Genomic DNA, 16,640 nt, shown 5'->3' on the forward strand with positions numbered 1-16,640 from the left:
CAGTCTTTCCCAGACTGTTGATGATTACAATGACCCCATTTAATTGCAACTTGTTGAGCCTGCCATATGCTAGCACATTTATCCATGGTCGGCAGGAAACAGTGGTGAGCAGCACCATGGAGTAATGTTCCATTGTTTGTAATCTAGTCCCTAAGCACATCAGCAGATCTACAGCAACACAGAATTGTGGTAGACTTGGAGATAGCTGTGTGTTGTGTGGAGTTTCAATTAGACACAGTGTCTTTGGTCAGTCAGATCAATTTAGACACAAGGGACAGAAGCTGCTAAAGCAAAATTTACAAAGTAAAGGAGGAAAAGTAACAAGCATCTTCCTAGACTTAAGTAACGTATTTGACGACTTAAGTAATGTATTTGACACAGGTGAGCATGGGGTACTTTTAGGTAAATTTGAAGCACTAGGAGTAAGGGTGGGGGGGGTAAATAAATGGTTTAGGTCTCATCTGGCAGGCAGAGTGTAGAGGCTAGAGATATCCCAAATTTCAAATGGCTCTAACTATATGGTAAAACATCTTTCAGTTCTAGAATATTTGAATATAGGCATCCCTCAATGGAGTATGTAAGGCTCAATACTGTTCCTTATTTACATTAACAACTTCCCACTGTGGGTCACACAAGGAGAAGCTGTGTTATTTGCCGATGACAGCAATATAATAATTATAGATAGGACGCCAGAAATGTTAGAAGTAAAAGCTGAAAAGGCACTTTTGGCAGTCTGCAACTGAGCAAATCACAATAAAGTAACTCTTAATGTAAAAAGGCTAATAGTATGAACTTCTACATAAATAGAAAACCTGATATAATAATACTTAAAATACATAATGAAACCATAGTGTGTGTGGTTGTCACAAAATTTTTAGGTATGTATGTTGATCAGCAGTTAAAGTGAGATGAACATATCAGGATAGTTGAAAAAAGAATTAGCACAGCATGCTATCTATGCCTTATGCATACTAACCACAACATGTAATAGCCCATGCCTAAAAGAAACATGCTATGCACACACACATTCTAACATCAGTTATGGCATAATATTCTGGAGTGCAAATGCTCAGAATGTCGAAAATGTGCTCAAATTGCAAAAACAAGCCATAATAATACTAAGCAAGAGTCACAAAAGCACCCACTGCATTGAGATATTTAAAAAATGGGGTATTGTGACAGTTCCAAGCGAGTAGGTATTCCAAACTGCAGTTTTTATACAAAAAACACTCAACAATGTGCAGAAAACAGCTCCATACCTGATCATCAAAACACATGCAGTGATTGCTTCTGCCTGGATAGAATGAATAGATCAAAGACCCAAACCACTACATTTTACTGAGGAGTCACGATACATAATAAACTGCTAAAAAGAGATCAAAACATAAAGGATCTCTATAAATTTAAAACGTATCTTAAAGAATATTTACTAAACATTAGTTTTTGCTCCATCAAAGAATTCATGCTATATAAAATTATCACAAATAGATAAGCAATTTGACCAATTACAAACTGTACAAAGAGGGTGGAAAATGGTTGTTAGCAACACAGTACATTGTAATTTGAATTTACTCCATGCAATGCAAAACCCAAGATGTATTATCGGAGGAGTCTTATGGCTGCTTTCTCTTGTTTGAAGCAAGTTCTTTTGCCTTATGTAATGCAGTGATAAATTATGTATACATATATTTCTATTATGAATTCCTTATGTATACCCTTTTTTCATTGTCTTATGTCCTTCTATTATGAATTATGTTTGTGTGTAATAATGTCACCCACACAAAGAAATTTGTCTATGGATGAATGAATAAATAAATAAAATAAATAAATCATTGGCTGGGAGATGCCCTTCCCCTGTCCCCTTTTTACAATACTCTCAGCACCATTCCCTTGCAGGGACAACCACTAGTCACAATGAAATACAAAATCATTGAATGCCAGCTTGCACATTTCACTGTAAATTTGCAATTGGCAGAAAATAATTTCAGCATTGCTGCTTTCTCTATTTTTGGATTTCAAGTATTCAACAATGTTAACCTTGTCTCACAGATAGTACTACTTCAAAACTTTGGGGCATTGCTTCAGTCATTCAATCAACTTTTGGTAAGGATCTGGGTAGAGCCACCAGTTATGAGTTCCACATTATATTGAACTCATCAGCAGTTTCTAAATCCTCTTAAGCCCAATTCACATCATTTCTTATGTGAGATAAAATGAAGACAGAACTCAAGAGATAATATTTTCAATTGGTGCCACTAGTTTTATCAAGCCAGTGCACCTCCTCTGTGGTCAGAATGCTGGAACCCAGTGGCTCCATTTGACTTTGCGGCACTTTTAAGTACACAATCACCCCCAAAAGTGAAATAGATATTTATCCGACACTGCATCCCAAGGAGTTGTTGACTAAGTTGGCCAGTGGTCAGTATTTATCCAAAATTGACCTCAGTGATGCACACATTCAATTGCCATTGGACACTAGTTCTTGGCAAATTTTAGAGTTAAATGTCCTTTCAGAACATAACAGCTTAACAATTTGCTGTTTGTGGTAGCATCAGCTCCAGAAGTAAACCAGCATCTTCTTTGAGCAACTTATCAAAGGCATTACATGCTGCATCAGTTATTTGGATGACATTTGAATTACTAGCTCCACATGACAATGACATTTGAAAAATTTGCAGGTAGTTTTCCAGCAACTGTTAGACAACAGGCTGTCATACAAGCTAGAGGAATTATTTTTTTCTTCTAAAGTGCAGTATTTAGGGTATGTCTTAAATAAGGATGATATGGTCACAATTGCAGAACATGTAGCAGCTATTAACAAATTCCCAGTTCCTGGTAATATTAAGATGTTGCACTTCTTTATGTGTAAGCTACTCATCTCCGTGTTTTGTCCCTGGTCAAAACTTCCAGACAGGAAGGCACAGCATTTATAGCACTGAGTCTTGTTTCTCAGTACTTATTCTAATGTCATTCAGTACTGGCACACTTCCCAACATGTGAACACAGACACTTTGTCTTGATTATTGGTGCAGTCCATCATTGACTTCAACAAACAGCAGGTAATCTGTCTTGCAGTGGAGCAGAACCTTCAGAATACCCTCTGTGAATTTCTTTTGATGCGTTAAGTTGCACTCTGGGTTTATAAGTTCACAATAAAGTGTTGTAGAATGGGACCTCATGCTAACTACAGAAGATCAAAATTGCTATGTTGTTATTCTGTCTTCTCTGTGACAATACATCCAAACAAATAGTACATGTGTCCTGTTGGGGGATGTCCCAAATGAAAACACTTGCCTGGTGATATGTCTATTGCCAGTAATTAGTTCTGCTACCAAACATGCAGTGTATTTTTTCATGGTCCCTACCAGAGCACCCATGGGAATCAGTGCATTTGGACTTCTTGCGGGCCATGTGGCTGTCAGTGGTAGATGTCTTGTCTAATTTCTCATGTTTTTCTCAGTTGCTATCTATGACATTGCATACTAAAAATCATATCTTAGCTACCATTTACACTCTCGAGGGTGCGCTGTGCATCCTTGTCTCTGACAATGGTCACCAGGTGGAATTCAACTTTCCTGGTGTAATTCCATGGGCTCTGAGCTCAGTTGCATGTTTGCTCTAGTCTGGGTTCTTGTATACTTTGGCCTTTGCTTGTGAATATTGCATGTGAATATTTTATGCTGTCACACTCTCCTATTTCTGTGTGTACCCTGACCACACTTACAGACTCTCTGATTGCCAGTTAGGTTCACTCTCACTGTTTGATCAAGTGTGCTTCACATTATTGCTCTCCAAGCTCATTCTGAACACTTTTGTGACTGCTACCATTTTGCTATGCAAACAAACTTTCTGTAACAACAAAATGAAATTGTCTATTAGTGCATGTAACTAATAATCATATACGATGGAAATTAATAAAAACAGTGGTCCCTGATAAAAACAGATGTAGGTGCAAGCACTACTACATTGTTACACATATGTATTGCAAATATAATTATTAAACAAAGTTCTACTTAGTCTTACAGTAGTAGAAACCACACATTCATCAGTTGAAACACTATGCAACACAAGTTCAGATAAACAGCAGCAACAGTTTCAGCTTACTTCTAGAGGCAAAGCTGAATAATAGCAACTGAGGATGAGTTAACTGCTGGTCAGCCTTTTATTTGCCTGTTATGAAAGTTACTGTGACCATCCTATGATGTTGGTAGCTTTCCCTCACTGAAGATAGGCAGTTTTCCACATACCAATACATCCATGCCTTCCATTTACATGTCAGATTGGACTACCAAATCCTTCTGTTGTTATCCTTTGCTAATCACTCATCAAACAATCATTTTGCATTGCCTTGCCGTTGCCTGTTTTCCTACAATTTTCCAACCCTTTTGTGTCTTGTTTCAAGATTATACTTCCCTTTCTCCATCTTTCATGCCCTACCTCCTCAGTTTTGAGATTGTTATCAGAATTATTTTGGCACTTCTGCAGCCTGTCTTGCTGCTGCATTTTTGCACACATCCGGGCAGTGCGTGTGGGGGGGGGGGGGTAAGTGGGGGAGGGTTGGTCAGTGTGTGTGGATGTTTGTGTGGGCACATGCAACACATATACAGCTGAATTCTGATTGGAATACAAGAATTATATGATGTAATCCCGGTATGATATTCTCCTGCACTGCATATATTTGGACTTACTGTGTTCACATGTAGATTAAGGTTCTGTTCTGAGTGAAAATAACAATAATGTTTGAATTTGTTTCTTGCGTTAATTTTAATGTGCTGCCTTGAGTAAAGGCTACCATTATGAACATATACAAACACTGGGCAGGCTGTATTTTATAATTTTGAATATTTGTTTTGTTTTCTCCATATTTAATTTGTTTTGTAACTCTGACAATATTTTCTCTATTGTAAATAGTCTGTTATCCCTCAAAGAACAATTCTGTGGATCAGTAGTGACTATGTACTACTACGGAACATTGCTAGCACTGATGAGCAGTTTGTATTTTGTGTCACACAACAAATTAAGTACATTCAAGTCTTCTTGCATCTGTATATGTAAAAACTCACAGGTAGGATAGTTTTCTTGTCAGTAACAAAAGTAGATACTGAAGTGTAGATATTTGGTGTAACTGAGTGGTACACCATTATTTCTCCACAGTTTTCATCATCTCAAATCATCGGATTCACCTTTGAATTATCACTGCTGCAGTATCAGCAGAAATATAATAAGTTGTCATTAAAATATTTGTTTCATCCACAAACAGTACTGTAGTTCCACTTTGATTTTTTTCTGCTGTCATTCACAAAGACAGGAATAGGGCAAACCGCAGAACTGTCTCCTGATGGTGTCTATACATCATGTTTTCGTAATATACTGTAAAAACTAAAACTGCTATGTGTTACTGTGTGATTGAATTTTTCCTTTAAGGCATAGACAGTCATAGAAGAATGACTGGATCTAAATGCAAGCCATGTGCATAATCCCATAACTGCTTCACTTGTGATTTGCTAAAATCAAGATACATCAGAAATATGTTGTTTATTATTATCTACTGCTGTTGATATTTCATTTTTAAAGATAAAAATTATTGACTTGATTGACTTGCCAACTCTGAAACCATACTGTTAATTGCATATTATGATGTCTTTAACCCTTTTTAATCTCATATGAAACAATTTCTCAAGTTTTTTGTTGCAAAGCTGACAACTTTAATATGGATCTATAGTTACCAGTTCCACATTTTCCATTCTTCTTTATAGCTTTTAGGTTCTTTGTAAGTATACGAGCTTCAAACACTGATTTCAAAATGTTTGTCAGCAGTTCTGAAATAGATGTCCATCATTTAGTTATATGCACATTTAGTGAATCATTTGAGCCACATTTTTTACATACAATGATTTATAGTTATGCATGTTCAGTCTCTCAAGCATATTATATTATTACATACTCAGAACTTATTCTGTGGAGTAGAATGAGATGGTAAGTGGGTATGATTTCATGTTTTGTCTGAAGTTAATTTTATTGTGTATTAAATTCTTTACATCTCTGGTTTATATAAGTTTTGATGTTAATATTTGATATATCAGCACCATTTATTCAGTAATCCTATCATAATTTTCATCTATTCCCTAGATGTTGCAGTGTAGACTATAATGTCCTTGTAGTACATTCTGAATCTGTTCCAACCTTTTTTTACCGTTTGCCTGTTTGTTATAATGGGTATTAATTAACTGCTGTGCTATTTTTAAAAACAAAAATTTAAGGCACTGTGGTGGAACTTCTCAGTTTATTTTTACTTTCAATCAGCTGTTCATGACTACTCTGCGTATATTTGATTCTGGTGATAATTAATTGCCTCTATTGAAGGAAATATGTTTAAAATTGGAAGATACCACTCAATGTAAGAAGCTGCGGTAATTATGCCAGAATATGATCATGGCTACAGCAACTGAATATTTCTTGTTGTTTTGCTTTGTTGAAATAACTTAAGTGATATAAAGCACAATTTTCTCTATAGAATTATTGTCTAGAAATGAGCCCACATCCAGTCACATGCTACAAACCCAAGTAGGATTGAAACACTGAAAGAAATTATAAGGATCTATTACTGAGGCTAGTTTCTTACCTTCACTTTTATAAATGAATATTGCCAATGTTTATTACTATTTTTTGGGAAATACACCTTGAGAAATTTATAGGTTGATCTAAAACTGAGGAATTGTGGCAGACTATCATCTGCAAAATAATTTCAGTTTGTTTGCCAGCAATTTCTGTGTAGCCCAAAGAGATTTAATTTTTCTGTTAGGAAGAGATTTAATACATTCAGTAGTTGTTGGTAGAGAGAGCATTCTATAGTTTTGGATCCTTACTTAGCTTGCATTTATAATGACTCTCTTGCCCAGTACAAACTATGAAGTGACTCAAATAAGAAGGGGAAAAGAAAGGACCCACAAAGTTACAGATTAATATCCTTAACATAGGTTTGTTGCAGACTCCTTGAACGTATTTTAAGTTCAAATATAATACATTTTCTTGAGATGGAAAATCTTCTGTCCACATATCAATATGGTTTTAGAAAGCATTGCACATGCAAAACTCAGCTTGCCCTTTTCTTACATGGTATTCTATGAACCATGGATGAAAGCTATAGACAGATTTCATATTCTCAGATTTCTGGAAAGCATTTGACAAGGTGCAACCTGCAGGCTGTTAGTGAACCTCTGAGCATATGTATTTGGTTTCCAGACATGTGAATGGTTTGAAGACTTCTTAAGTAGTAGAACCCAGTTGTTGTCCTCTAGGGCGAATGTTCACTGGAGACAAGGGTATCATCAGGAGTACCTCTGGGAAGTGTGATAGGACCATTCTTGTTCTTTAAATACATAAACAGTCTGACAGACAGGGTGAGCAGCAAACTGCAGCTACTGTTGATAATTCTATGGTAGAGACTATAGAGGAAGGCATTTTTGTTTTATCGTGTGGCTTACACAAAATTTCTCATTGGTATCATGAATGGCAGCTAGTTCTAAATTTAGAGAAATGTAAGTTGATGCAGATAAGTAGGAAAAACAATCCTGTAATGTCAGAACACAGCATTAGTGGTGTGCTGCTTGACATAGTCATGTTGGTTAAATGTCCAAGTGTAACATTGCAAAGCAATAGGAAATGAAATGAACATGCAAAGGTGGTAATAAGGAAGGTAAGTGTTCTACTTTGGTTAATTGGGAGAATTTTAGGAAAGTGTGATTCATTTTCAAAGATGACCACATATGGAACACTAGTGTGATCCATTCTTGAGTACTGCTCGAATGTTTGGGAATCCAATCAAATTAAATTAAATTAAATGAAAACATTCAGATGTTATATGCATACAATTCAGAGGTATGTTGCTAGACTTGTTACTGATAGGTTTGAGCAACACACAAAGATGCTTTGTGATCATAACTAGGAATCCTTGGAAGGAAGATGACGTTCTTTTCATGAAACACTATTGATAAACTTTATAGAACCAGCATTTGAAGCTGACTGCAAAACAATTCTACTGCCACCAAAGTATGTTTTGTGAACATGATAAGTAAAATTCAGCTCATATGAAGGCATACAGACAGTCATTTTCCCTTGCTCCATTTGCGACTGGAATAGGAAAGGAAATGATTAGTAATGCTACCAGTACAAGATACCTTCTTCCATGCACCATACAGTGGCTTGCAGAGTATTATGTAGATGGCTTTATAAATGAATCTACCTGAGTACTATACATTTATGTCTAGGTTTAGTCTTGATGTGTAGGCATTTAGTCAGTGTTATAAAAACTTTGTTTTCTTTTTCTCAGCAGTCATATTAATCTTCTTTTTTGCTGTCTCATCACTAATGTCAAGAAATTTTTTTATACTGATGATTTTGTTTCCTGTTTAATAATGCCTCACTGTGAAGCTTCATGGCAGGAATATATTCCGTGACATAACAGAAATTGGATCCAGATGTTCTGGGACAATATTCTACATATTGAGCTGTCTGCACAGGTCTGAAACCTTAGCTCAATTCTTCTGTCTGCTAGTATGTGGAAACAATGCTAAGGCAATGGCTATGCATGAATGCTTCTGTGAAGTCTGAGAAAGTAAACACTGTTAGTAAGCAGAGTGTTACTCATGAAATATAGAAGTTTTTGTACGAGTCTTGTAAATGGTTATAGGCTGTTAATATGTTTCATTATATTTCAAACTGCATTCATATTACTTACATTTACATTTCTACATGTTTGTTTTTATGGAAAACTGAACACAAGGTCAATCATGCAGGAGTATTTCTACAAAATGTAAGATTTTTTGTTTGCAGTGATTATTTTGCAAATCTCTTCCAAAACTCTTTCTGTAAATACTCTATCAAAGTCATTATTTAAAATTCCATGATGCTCAGTCTTCTTTCGTTAGTTAACCCAAAGAGAGAGATATATCTCATTGTGATAATAGTGATCAGTTGCAAACTTACTATTGCTTTGACATATAATTTCCTAAAAATAAATGGATAAAAAATAAATACAAATTCGCCAATTGCAGTTGTGTTTTGTCCCTGTAATGTATTGTTGCTTTGCTCCTCTAGATTTATAAGCTTTTTATATTCAGACTTTTTTTCAGTCATGTTCTTGTCTAATATTTAATAAATTCTTCTTTTTCCCCATTCCCTTTGATCTTGTTAAGATAAAGAAATCCCTGTTCCCAAGTACTTGTAGTTCACATTAATTTTCCAATTTACTAAATTTTTAGATCATTTTGTAATACAGTAACAATATATTATGTTATAGTATAATCATCCTTCATATGCTGAATAGATCAATCATCAAAATTAGTGGTTATATACCACAGTGTATAGCATTAATATGTGCAAAAAAGACTACATAAATATTGATCATAGGAAAGTGTGTGCATTGAAGTTTCGTATGGCCATTCTGTTTATTGTCAGCAGTTAGAATACAAAATATGTATAAAATAGCTAAGTGCATCAGGATACAGATTTTCACAGTATTTTCAAGTATCGTACTAACTTTTGAAGTTCATTCTGCTTCTATAAACACTTTAGTGCCATGCTCAATTCCATCTTTCATTCTGCAATATACATTCTGCAAAGTAATTTGATAAAAGACTTTTTATGTTCAGTAGTTAGGATCTTTATAATTCATTTTAGTATGTTTAAGTTGATGATTACATTTTTGGGATAGCAAACAGTTGTGCAAGGTGACTGAGAAGGGTAAGGATAATTATTTTGCATGTGATAAAGGTCTCTCTGGTTACAGCTTCGTCTGTTCACTGGCATTAATCAGCATCTGAAATAATAATCTGAATGGGGTCTAGCTGTATTGTTAGAAACCAAATTACAAAGATTAGTGTTGACTGACTTCTGGACACTGCCAGTTATCAGACAACAATTTCTTTAGCTAGTCTCTGTCCATGAAAGTAGAAATAACATATGGAGTGAATGATTGCTGAAATATTATATGTAACTGACCTAAAAATAATCTCATTCACTGACATATTAGACCCATTAAAAACAGTGCTGACTGCTAGCTAAAATTGCTAATGACTGGAAAATACTCAATAGGGAACAATATCAAATGATTTCTATCAACTACTCACACCATAAACTTCAGAGAGGGCTTTCTTAGAGTGTGTGTATAGTAGAAGTAATAATGTTATCAAGTGTGAAATCAGTTGAGGCAGATAATTAGAATATAACAACAAAAATAATCACTTATTTATAATATAAATGGATAGATAAGAGATCTTCTCAAAATCTACTCACCAACTGGTGGCAGGGAACACACACACAGAAGGATTTAGCTCTTACAAGCTTTCGGAGCCTGTGGCTCATTCTTCTGGCAGAATAGTTGAAGGGGAAGGAAGAGTGGTGAAGGAAATAGGACTGGAGAGGTTTAGGGGAAGGGGTACAGTTTAGAAAAGTCACCGAGAACCCAGGGTCAGGGGAGACTTACTGGACAGGATGAGAAGGAAAAACTGGTCAGTCTTTCCTTCTCATCCCATCCCAATAAGTCTCCCCTGATCTGGGGTTGTGGGTGACTTTTCTAAACTGTACCCCTTCCCCTAAACCTCTTCAGTCCTATTTCCTTCACCACTCTTCCTTCCCCTTCAACTCTTCTGCCAGAAGAAGGAGCCACAGGCTCCGAAAGTTTGTAAGAGTTAAATACTTTCGTGTGTTTGCTCCTCTGCCGCTGCTTGGTGAGTAGATTTTTTTATCTATCAGATAAATGACTAGAATAGGCCAGAATGTTTTTTATTCAATAGTTCGATACTAGTTTACTCTAATTCAATAAATATTTGCTCTCTGTATGTAAAAAACGAAAAGAGAGAAAGAAAAATTGAGATTCAGAATAGACAGACCTGTAATTCACGAGAGCCAGCCAAACAGGTACTATGAGTATGAATTACAAAATTAATATTTCAACAACAGACATGAGAATGTAAAATATGTCATCTTGGATTATGATAATGAGTTCATTTTGTAGATTTTATCACATCTGAGGCTTTAACTTTTGGCGTTTTTGCTTAAGTTCTAATCAGTGGGACACTTTTATATTTTCTGTTCTCAGGGTACATAAAGACAGTACAAACAAGAAATTATATATATCATCTTTAGTATTCAGAGTAGTTGCAAGAGACAAAAATGGTATTGCTTATTTTCCGTTCAATCCTGACAACATCCAGAATTTTGCATACTTGATAATCGACCCACCAGAAAGAAAGATCACTACTGTCACACATAATTATGGTGGAAATTTCAGTTCTTAACAAGACATATTATTTAAACAGCTGACTAAGGTAACAATATATTATTTTCAAAATATTTGCACTTATCCTTGATTATTTTACTTTATGCATTGTTTTTCTTACCAAGAAGTTGTAATTTCTGCTTCCATATATATTACACAGTGTTCCAGAAATATAAAAAAAAATGTTCATAGCACTATTGTCTCCAAATCATGGATGTTATTAGTGGTATTAATGATATAAGAACAAATAAAATTTGAATACCATCTTTATTAGTTTTTGTGTAGCTGAAGCATGGCAATATTTATTTTCTCTAATTACCTGTACAAATGTTAAGATTTTGGCTCAGTAAGTGTTTTCTATTCTGTCATTCATCTTGAAAATCAGGATTTTTGATGAAAATAGTTTGCTATGTGATGAACCGTACAGTTAACTACAAAAAAGGAAAATTTTATAGAGAAAAATTAGTAAATTATGTTTATGAGACGGAATTACTGAGCAGTACTTATCTTCAGGAGGTGAAATATGCAGTACACAGATAGGCATATATGAAAATAAAAGTGCTTTATCTACTCTCATACTAACTTGAGAGGAGGGTCTCTTTCATTCTGGGACCTGGGTGACCTGCCCTACTTTTTAACCATTTGCAACATATCCCTCTGTGTTTCCAACATTGGAACTATTTGTTCCAAAAGCTAAACAGTATGTCCCTTTTACTTTTATATGTGTCTATCAGTGGTTCTGAATGTAGGGATTAGCCATCAATTCTGTCTCATAACTTAATAGAACTATATAGTTAGGAAAAGATGGTTTCCTCTATTGAAAAGAGCTTGTAGAAGTGCTTAATTTTCTCTGTCTATTATGTAAATGAGAGGTAAATCATTCACGTACTAGGTACTAATCAGTTAAAAGTCTGTTCTTTGAGGAATGCTGTGCCCATACATATGAAACTTGCTGGCAGATTAAAACATTGTGCCAGACCAAGACTCAAACTCATGTTTGGGTAGCTCAGTTGGTAGAGAAATGGTCCACAAAAGGCAATGGTCTTGAGTTTTCATATCAGTGCACTCTCCATATCTATGCAATATCCTTTCTTTCAGGAGTGCTAGTCTTGCAATGCACGCAGAAGAACTTCTGTAAAGTTAGGAAGGTAGGTGACAAGATACTGGCAGAAGTAAAGCTATGAGGATGGGTCATGAGTCATGCTTGGATAGCTCAGTCAGTAGAACACTTGCCTGCAGAAGCAAAGGTCCTGAGTTCAAGTCTGGGCCCAGCACACAGTTTTAATCTGCCAGGAAGTTTCATATCATTGCACATTCTGCTGTGGAATGAAAATTTCATCCTGGGTGCTTTCAGCATAGTGTAAACTCATCAGTGAGAATGTTGGCCTTTGATCCATAATTCAAACTTCTGCATAGAATTTGTGAAAATATGAGTGATGTGTCAATTGCTTAGTCCATCTTGAATCCAGACTGAGAAATGATAAAGAAATATATTTTTTTAAATTAATTTGTGTGTTGTACTAGTTTATAAGTTAAGAGCTAGCAACTGCAGTGACAATTATACCAATTTTGGACTGAATTGACCGCAAATGTGTAAGCCACACAGTATGAACCAGAGTGTATTCCTTGCAATTTTTTAAAGTGAAAATCTTACACTTATTTATATATGTGGCATTTAAAGTAATACTTTTTGTAGATACAAACCTTTTTAATTAGTTGAGTGTTCACTACTTGCAATCTACATTCAGTTATACCAGTAAAGATAAATAATGTTGCAGTTAATGCATATAAAGTAACATATAAGTGGTCTGCAGGCCCTGACTCTAGTCAAAATTTAGACAAATAATTGTGAAGGACATTCAAATCACTGAAAGGGGTGAAGTGAAGTGAAATGAGACAAATATGCTGAATTAAATTATTAGTAATGAAGAAATGTTCATGAATTTTTACTTTGGACTGTAAAGGTAAAGGAGTGGAAGGGCATTACTCTATTGTGTGAAAATACTCTTTGCTAAGCTCTGTATGAGACAAAATTGAATAGTTATTGTATTGTACAAGATTCACAGTAAGAACTCCAGAGAAATCTGATAGAGAAATGAGTTTAGGAATAATAATTATAGCACAATTAGTTTAACAGCTCATGCATTCAAATTGCAAACAATAATAATACAGAAAAAATGAAAAGAAAATTGAGGATTGGAGTTAGATGACAAACAGTTAAAGGCACCAGAGCAGCAGTTCTCACATTGTGGTTGATATTGCAACCAAGAGTGAAGAAAAATGAAGACATGTTCATTGTATTTGTCAACCGGCAAAAAACTTTTGGCAATCGGAAGTGGTGCAAGATGTTCGAAATTCTGAGAAAAATAGGGGGAAGGTATAGGGAAGAACAGGTAATATACAATATGTACAAGAACAAAAAGGGATCCGTAAGACTGGAAGACCAAGAACAGAATACTTGGATTAAAAAGCAATGACAAAAATAAAAGAAAGTTTCAAGAGTGTGTTGAATGAAATGAACATCTAATGAGTACAGAATATGAATTGAAAGTAAGCTGAAGAAAGATGAAAGTAATGAGAAGTAGCAGAAATGAGAACAGTGAGAGACTTAACATTATAATCGGGGATCACGAAGTAGGTGAGGTTAAGGAATTCTGCTCCATAGGTAGCAAAGTAACCCATGACGGGTGGAGCAAATAAAAAGCCATCTATCAGTAGCAACAAGAGCATTCCTGGCCAAGAGAAGTCTACCTATATCAAGCACAGGTCTTAATTTGAGAAAGAAATTTCTGAAAATGTACATTTGGAGCACAGCATTTTATAGTAGTGAGACACGGACTGTGGAAGAACTGGAACAGGAGAGAATTGAAGCCTTTGAGGTGCAGTGCACCAGAAGAACATTGAAAATTAGGTGGACTAATAAATTAAAGAATGTGGAAGTTCTGTGCAGAATGTGCAAGGAAACGAACATATGGAAAACACTGATCAGAAGAAGGGACAAGGTGAATCAACATCTGTTTAGACATCAGGGAATTACTTTCATGGTACTAGAGGGAGCTGTAGAGGGTAAAAACTGTAGAGGAAGACAGAGATAGGATACATCCAGCAAATAACTGAGGATGTGGGTTGAAAATGTTACTCTGAGATGAAAATGTTAGCAGAGGAGAGACTTCGTGATAGGACACATCAAACCAGTCAGAAGACTGAAGAGTCAGAAAAAAAGTGGCTGTCATAAATTTATTAGCTTTAGAAATCCATTGTACAAGGGCTAGTCACAATGTTTCATCATCTCAAAAAATATATAAAGGTAAATAATTATTTTTTGTTTGTTTGCAGGTACATGCTACCTTTTCAACCTAATGGTGGTAAATGGTGAAAAAATGTCCAAGTATATCCCATATAACTGATTCAGCAACTATGCAGCTTTCATAGCTATGAATTAGTAATTGGATGACCTTATATCAGAGCAAACCAAGTACAAATTATATTTTTAAAGGTATAAAGCTTTAAAACAAAACCTGATAAAGAAAAACAGTTTGTAAACTCACTCATAGCATATGTTCAATATTATTGATTAGCATTTCATACATCAGACACCTGTGACAGGCTACAATTGTTCATTACAAATAAGTGGAATAAAAAAACAGAACTATCATTCGCAAATTTTTTATTTAGCAATGGTATTATATTACTATAAATTGATTTCATAGTATTCCATATCCTTGGAGTACGTTTAACTGAACTGTATTATGTTAAACTTTTCTTTTCAAATTCTGGTACATCCTACGTTTAATCTAGGTACAGTAAGACCATACATGTTTTTCTCTTTGTTAGAACTGAAGTTAACATGTTATAACTGTGGAAAATATAACTTTTCACCAAACAGAACTTTTACATTGTGCTCTGGATTTTTTTGCTCAAGTCATGTATTTCTTGTGTGAGGAATATGTATTAGCTAAATCTCACCTTGTTCTCACTGTGACTGTTCCGATGCTTCCTCAATGTTCATCCAGCATGTAGTACAGTTCCTCCATAAGCTGTGCACCAAGATTGGCTGCTTATTAGTCTGTCTTACTCTTTATAGTCATCTGTGTAGCTTTAAAAATAACAGCCTTTCTCACACTGGTATGTCTTTTCAGTGGTTTTAACCATGTTATTTTTGAGTTGTTGACAATTCTATCAAAATGAAAACTGACTTGAGGAACCTGTTAAATTATCTGCGCATCAATTCTGCCTCCTTGCAGTTTTAGACCTTTCATTAATTAATCTTTAAAATTTATCTTTAAGTGTTATCAGTTTATTTCAAATAAACTATACATGTTATTACTGAAAGAAAGAAGGTTAATCTTCCTTGAAACCCTGCATTGGTAAGGGAAATGTTGTATTTGTAGAACAGTGAATCTGAAAAAGAAGTATAAGAACAACTATTACAGCTGAACACTGAGACAAGAGTCCAAGTATGTTCCAGGAGTGGTTAGTAACTAATGCCAAAATTTTTCTGAACTTTCAAAACACACTAGTGCCAATTGGCTTATATCTCTGCATTCTTCTGTAATTTAAGAAGTTTGTTGGGCATAATTGAAAGCTAATGCATTTAAAATGTATTAGTAGTGTAGTCTTCTGCTGTTTTTTTAAAAAAAAAAAAAAAAAAAAAAAAAAAAAAAAAAAAAAAAAAAAAAAAAAAAAAAAGACTTCATTTACCTTCATACAGGCGCAGTTGGGTAAAAATGGGGCAGGTAGTTGCCTATAGTCAAGTAGTAAGAACAATCATTGCATTTGCCTGAATTAATTTAGAGAACCTACAAAAAACCTATATCTAAATGACCAGATGCCTCCTTCTTCCCAAATACAAGACCATTCTGTTAAAAACAGTACTTCTAGCATACAACACTATCCTGTTTGTACATTATTGCACATAACTTATTTCATAATGTGAAAATCTAGTGCTCCACTGTTTATTCACTTTTCAACACAAATCACTGCACACACTCCACTTACCATACACACATTATTTCATAATGTATAAAGTCAGTGCTACATTGATCATTCAAACTCAATAACTGAACACTCAGTATCCGTCTTTCATCTTTGTTTGCCATTGGCCATTAACATAATGAAATAGGCTTTACATCTTACACATGATACTGATATATTTACAGATCATAACCTTACTCTCTACGTTTTAACAAATGTTTCATATATTTTATTACGTGCTCAATCACGGATATTTATACTTAATTATATACACAGCTACAAGCATTTGTACCAAATTGTCTACACAACTACAAACATTTAGCCATATATTTTAAATTTTAATGTATGTCCACATTTTGTCCCTTCAAGAAATTCTGTTACATTATAA

The 16,640-nt window shown here is 34.8% G+C and overlaps 1 protein-coding gene across 3 annotated transcripts in view; it reads left to right on the forward strand.

Annotated features, from left to right (window-relative positions):
• The window catches only part of LOC124594866 (cilia- and flagella-associated protein 300-like), a 152,561-nt gene extending 137,171 nt beyond the window's left edge, over positions 1–15,390 (forward strand). For 2 of the 3 annotated variants that reach the window (XM_047133334.1, XM_047133335.1), the window contains 2 exons: positions 11,099–11,327; positions 14,615–15,390. In XM_047133334.1, coding sequence (XP_046989290.1) covers positions 11,099–11,297 — 199 coding nt within the window. In that variant the 3' untranslated portion in view covers positions 11,298–11,327; positions 14,615–15,390. The remainder of the gene's footprint in view (positions 1–11,098; positions 11,328–14,614) is intronic. The other variant, XM_047133336.1, reaches the window with a different exon arrangement.
• The last annotated feature ends 1,250 nt before the right edge of the window (positions 15,391–16,640 follow it).

Source organism: Schistocerca americana, chromosome 2 (assembly GCF_021461395.2).
Source record: "Schistocerca americana isolate TAMUIC-IGC-003095 chromosome 2, iqSchAmer2.1, whole genome shotgun sequence".
Classification (NCBI taxonomy): domain Eukaryota; kingdom Metazoa; phylum Arthropoda; class Insecta; order Orthoptera; family Acrididae; genus Schistocerca; species Schistocerca americana.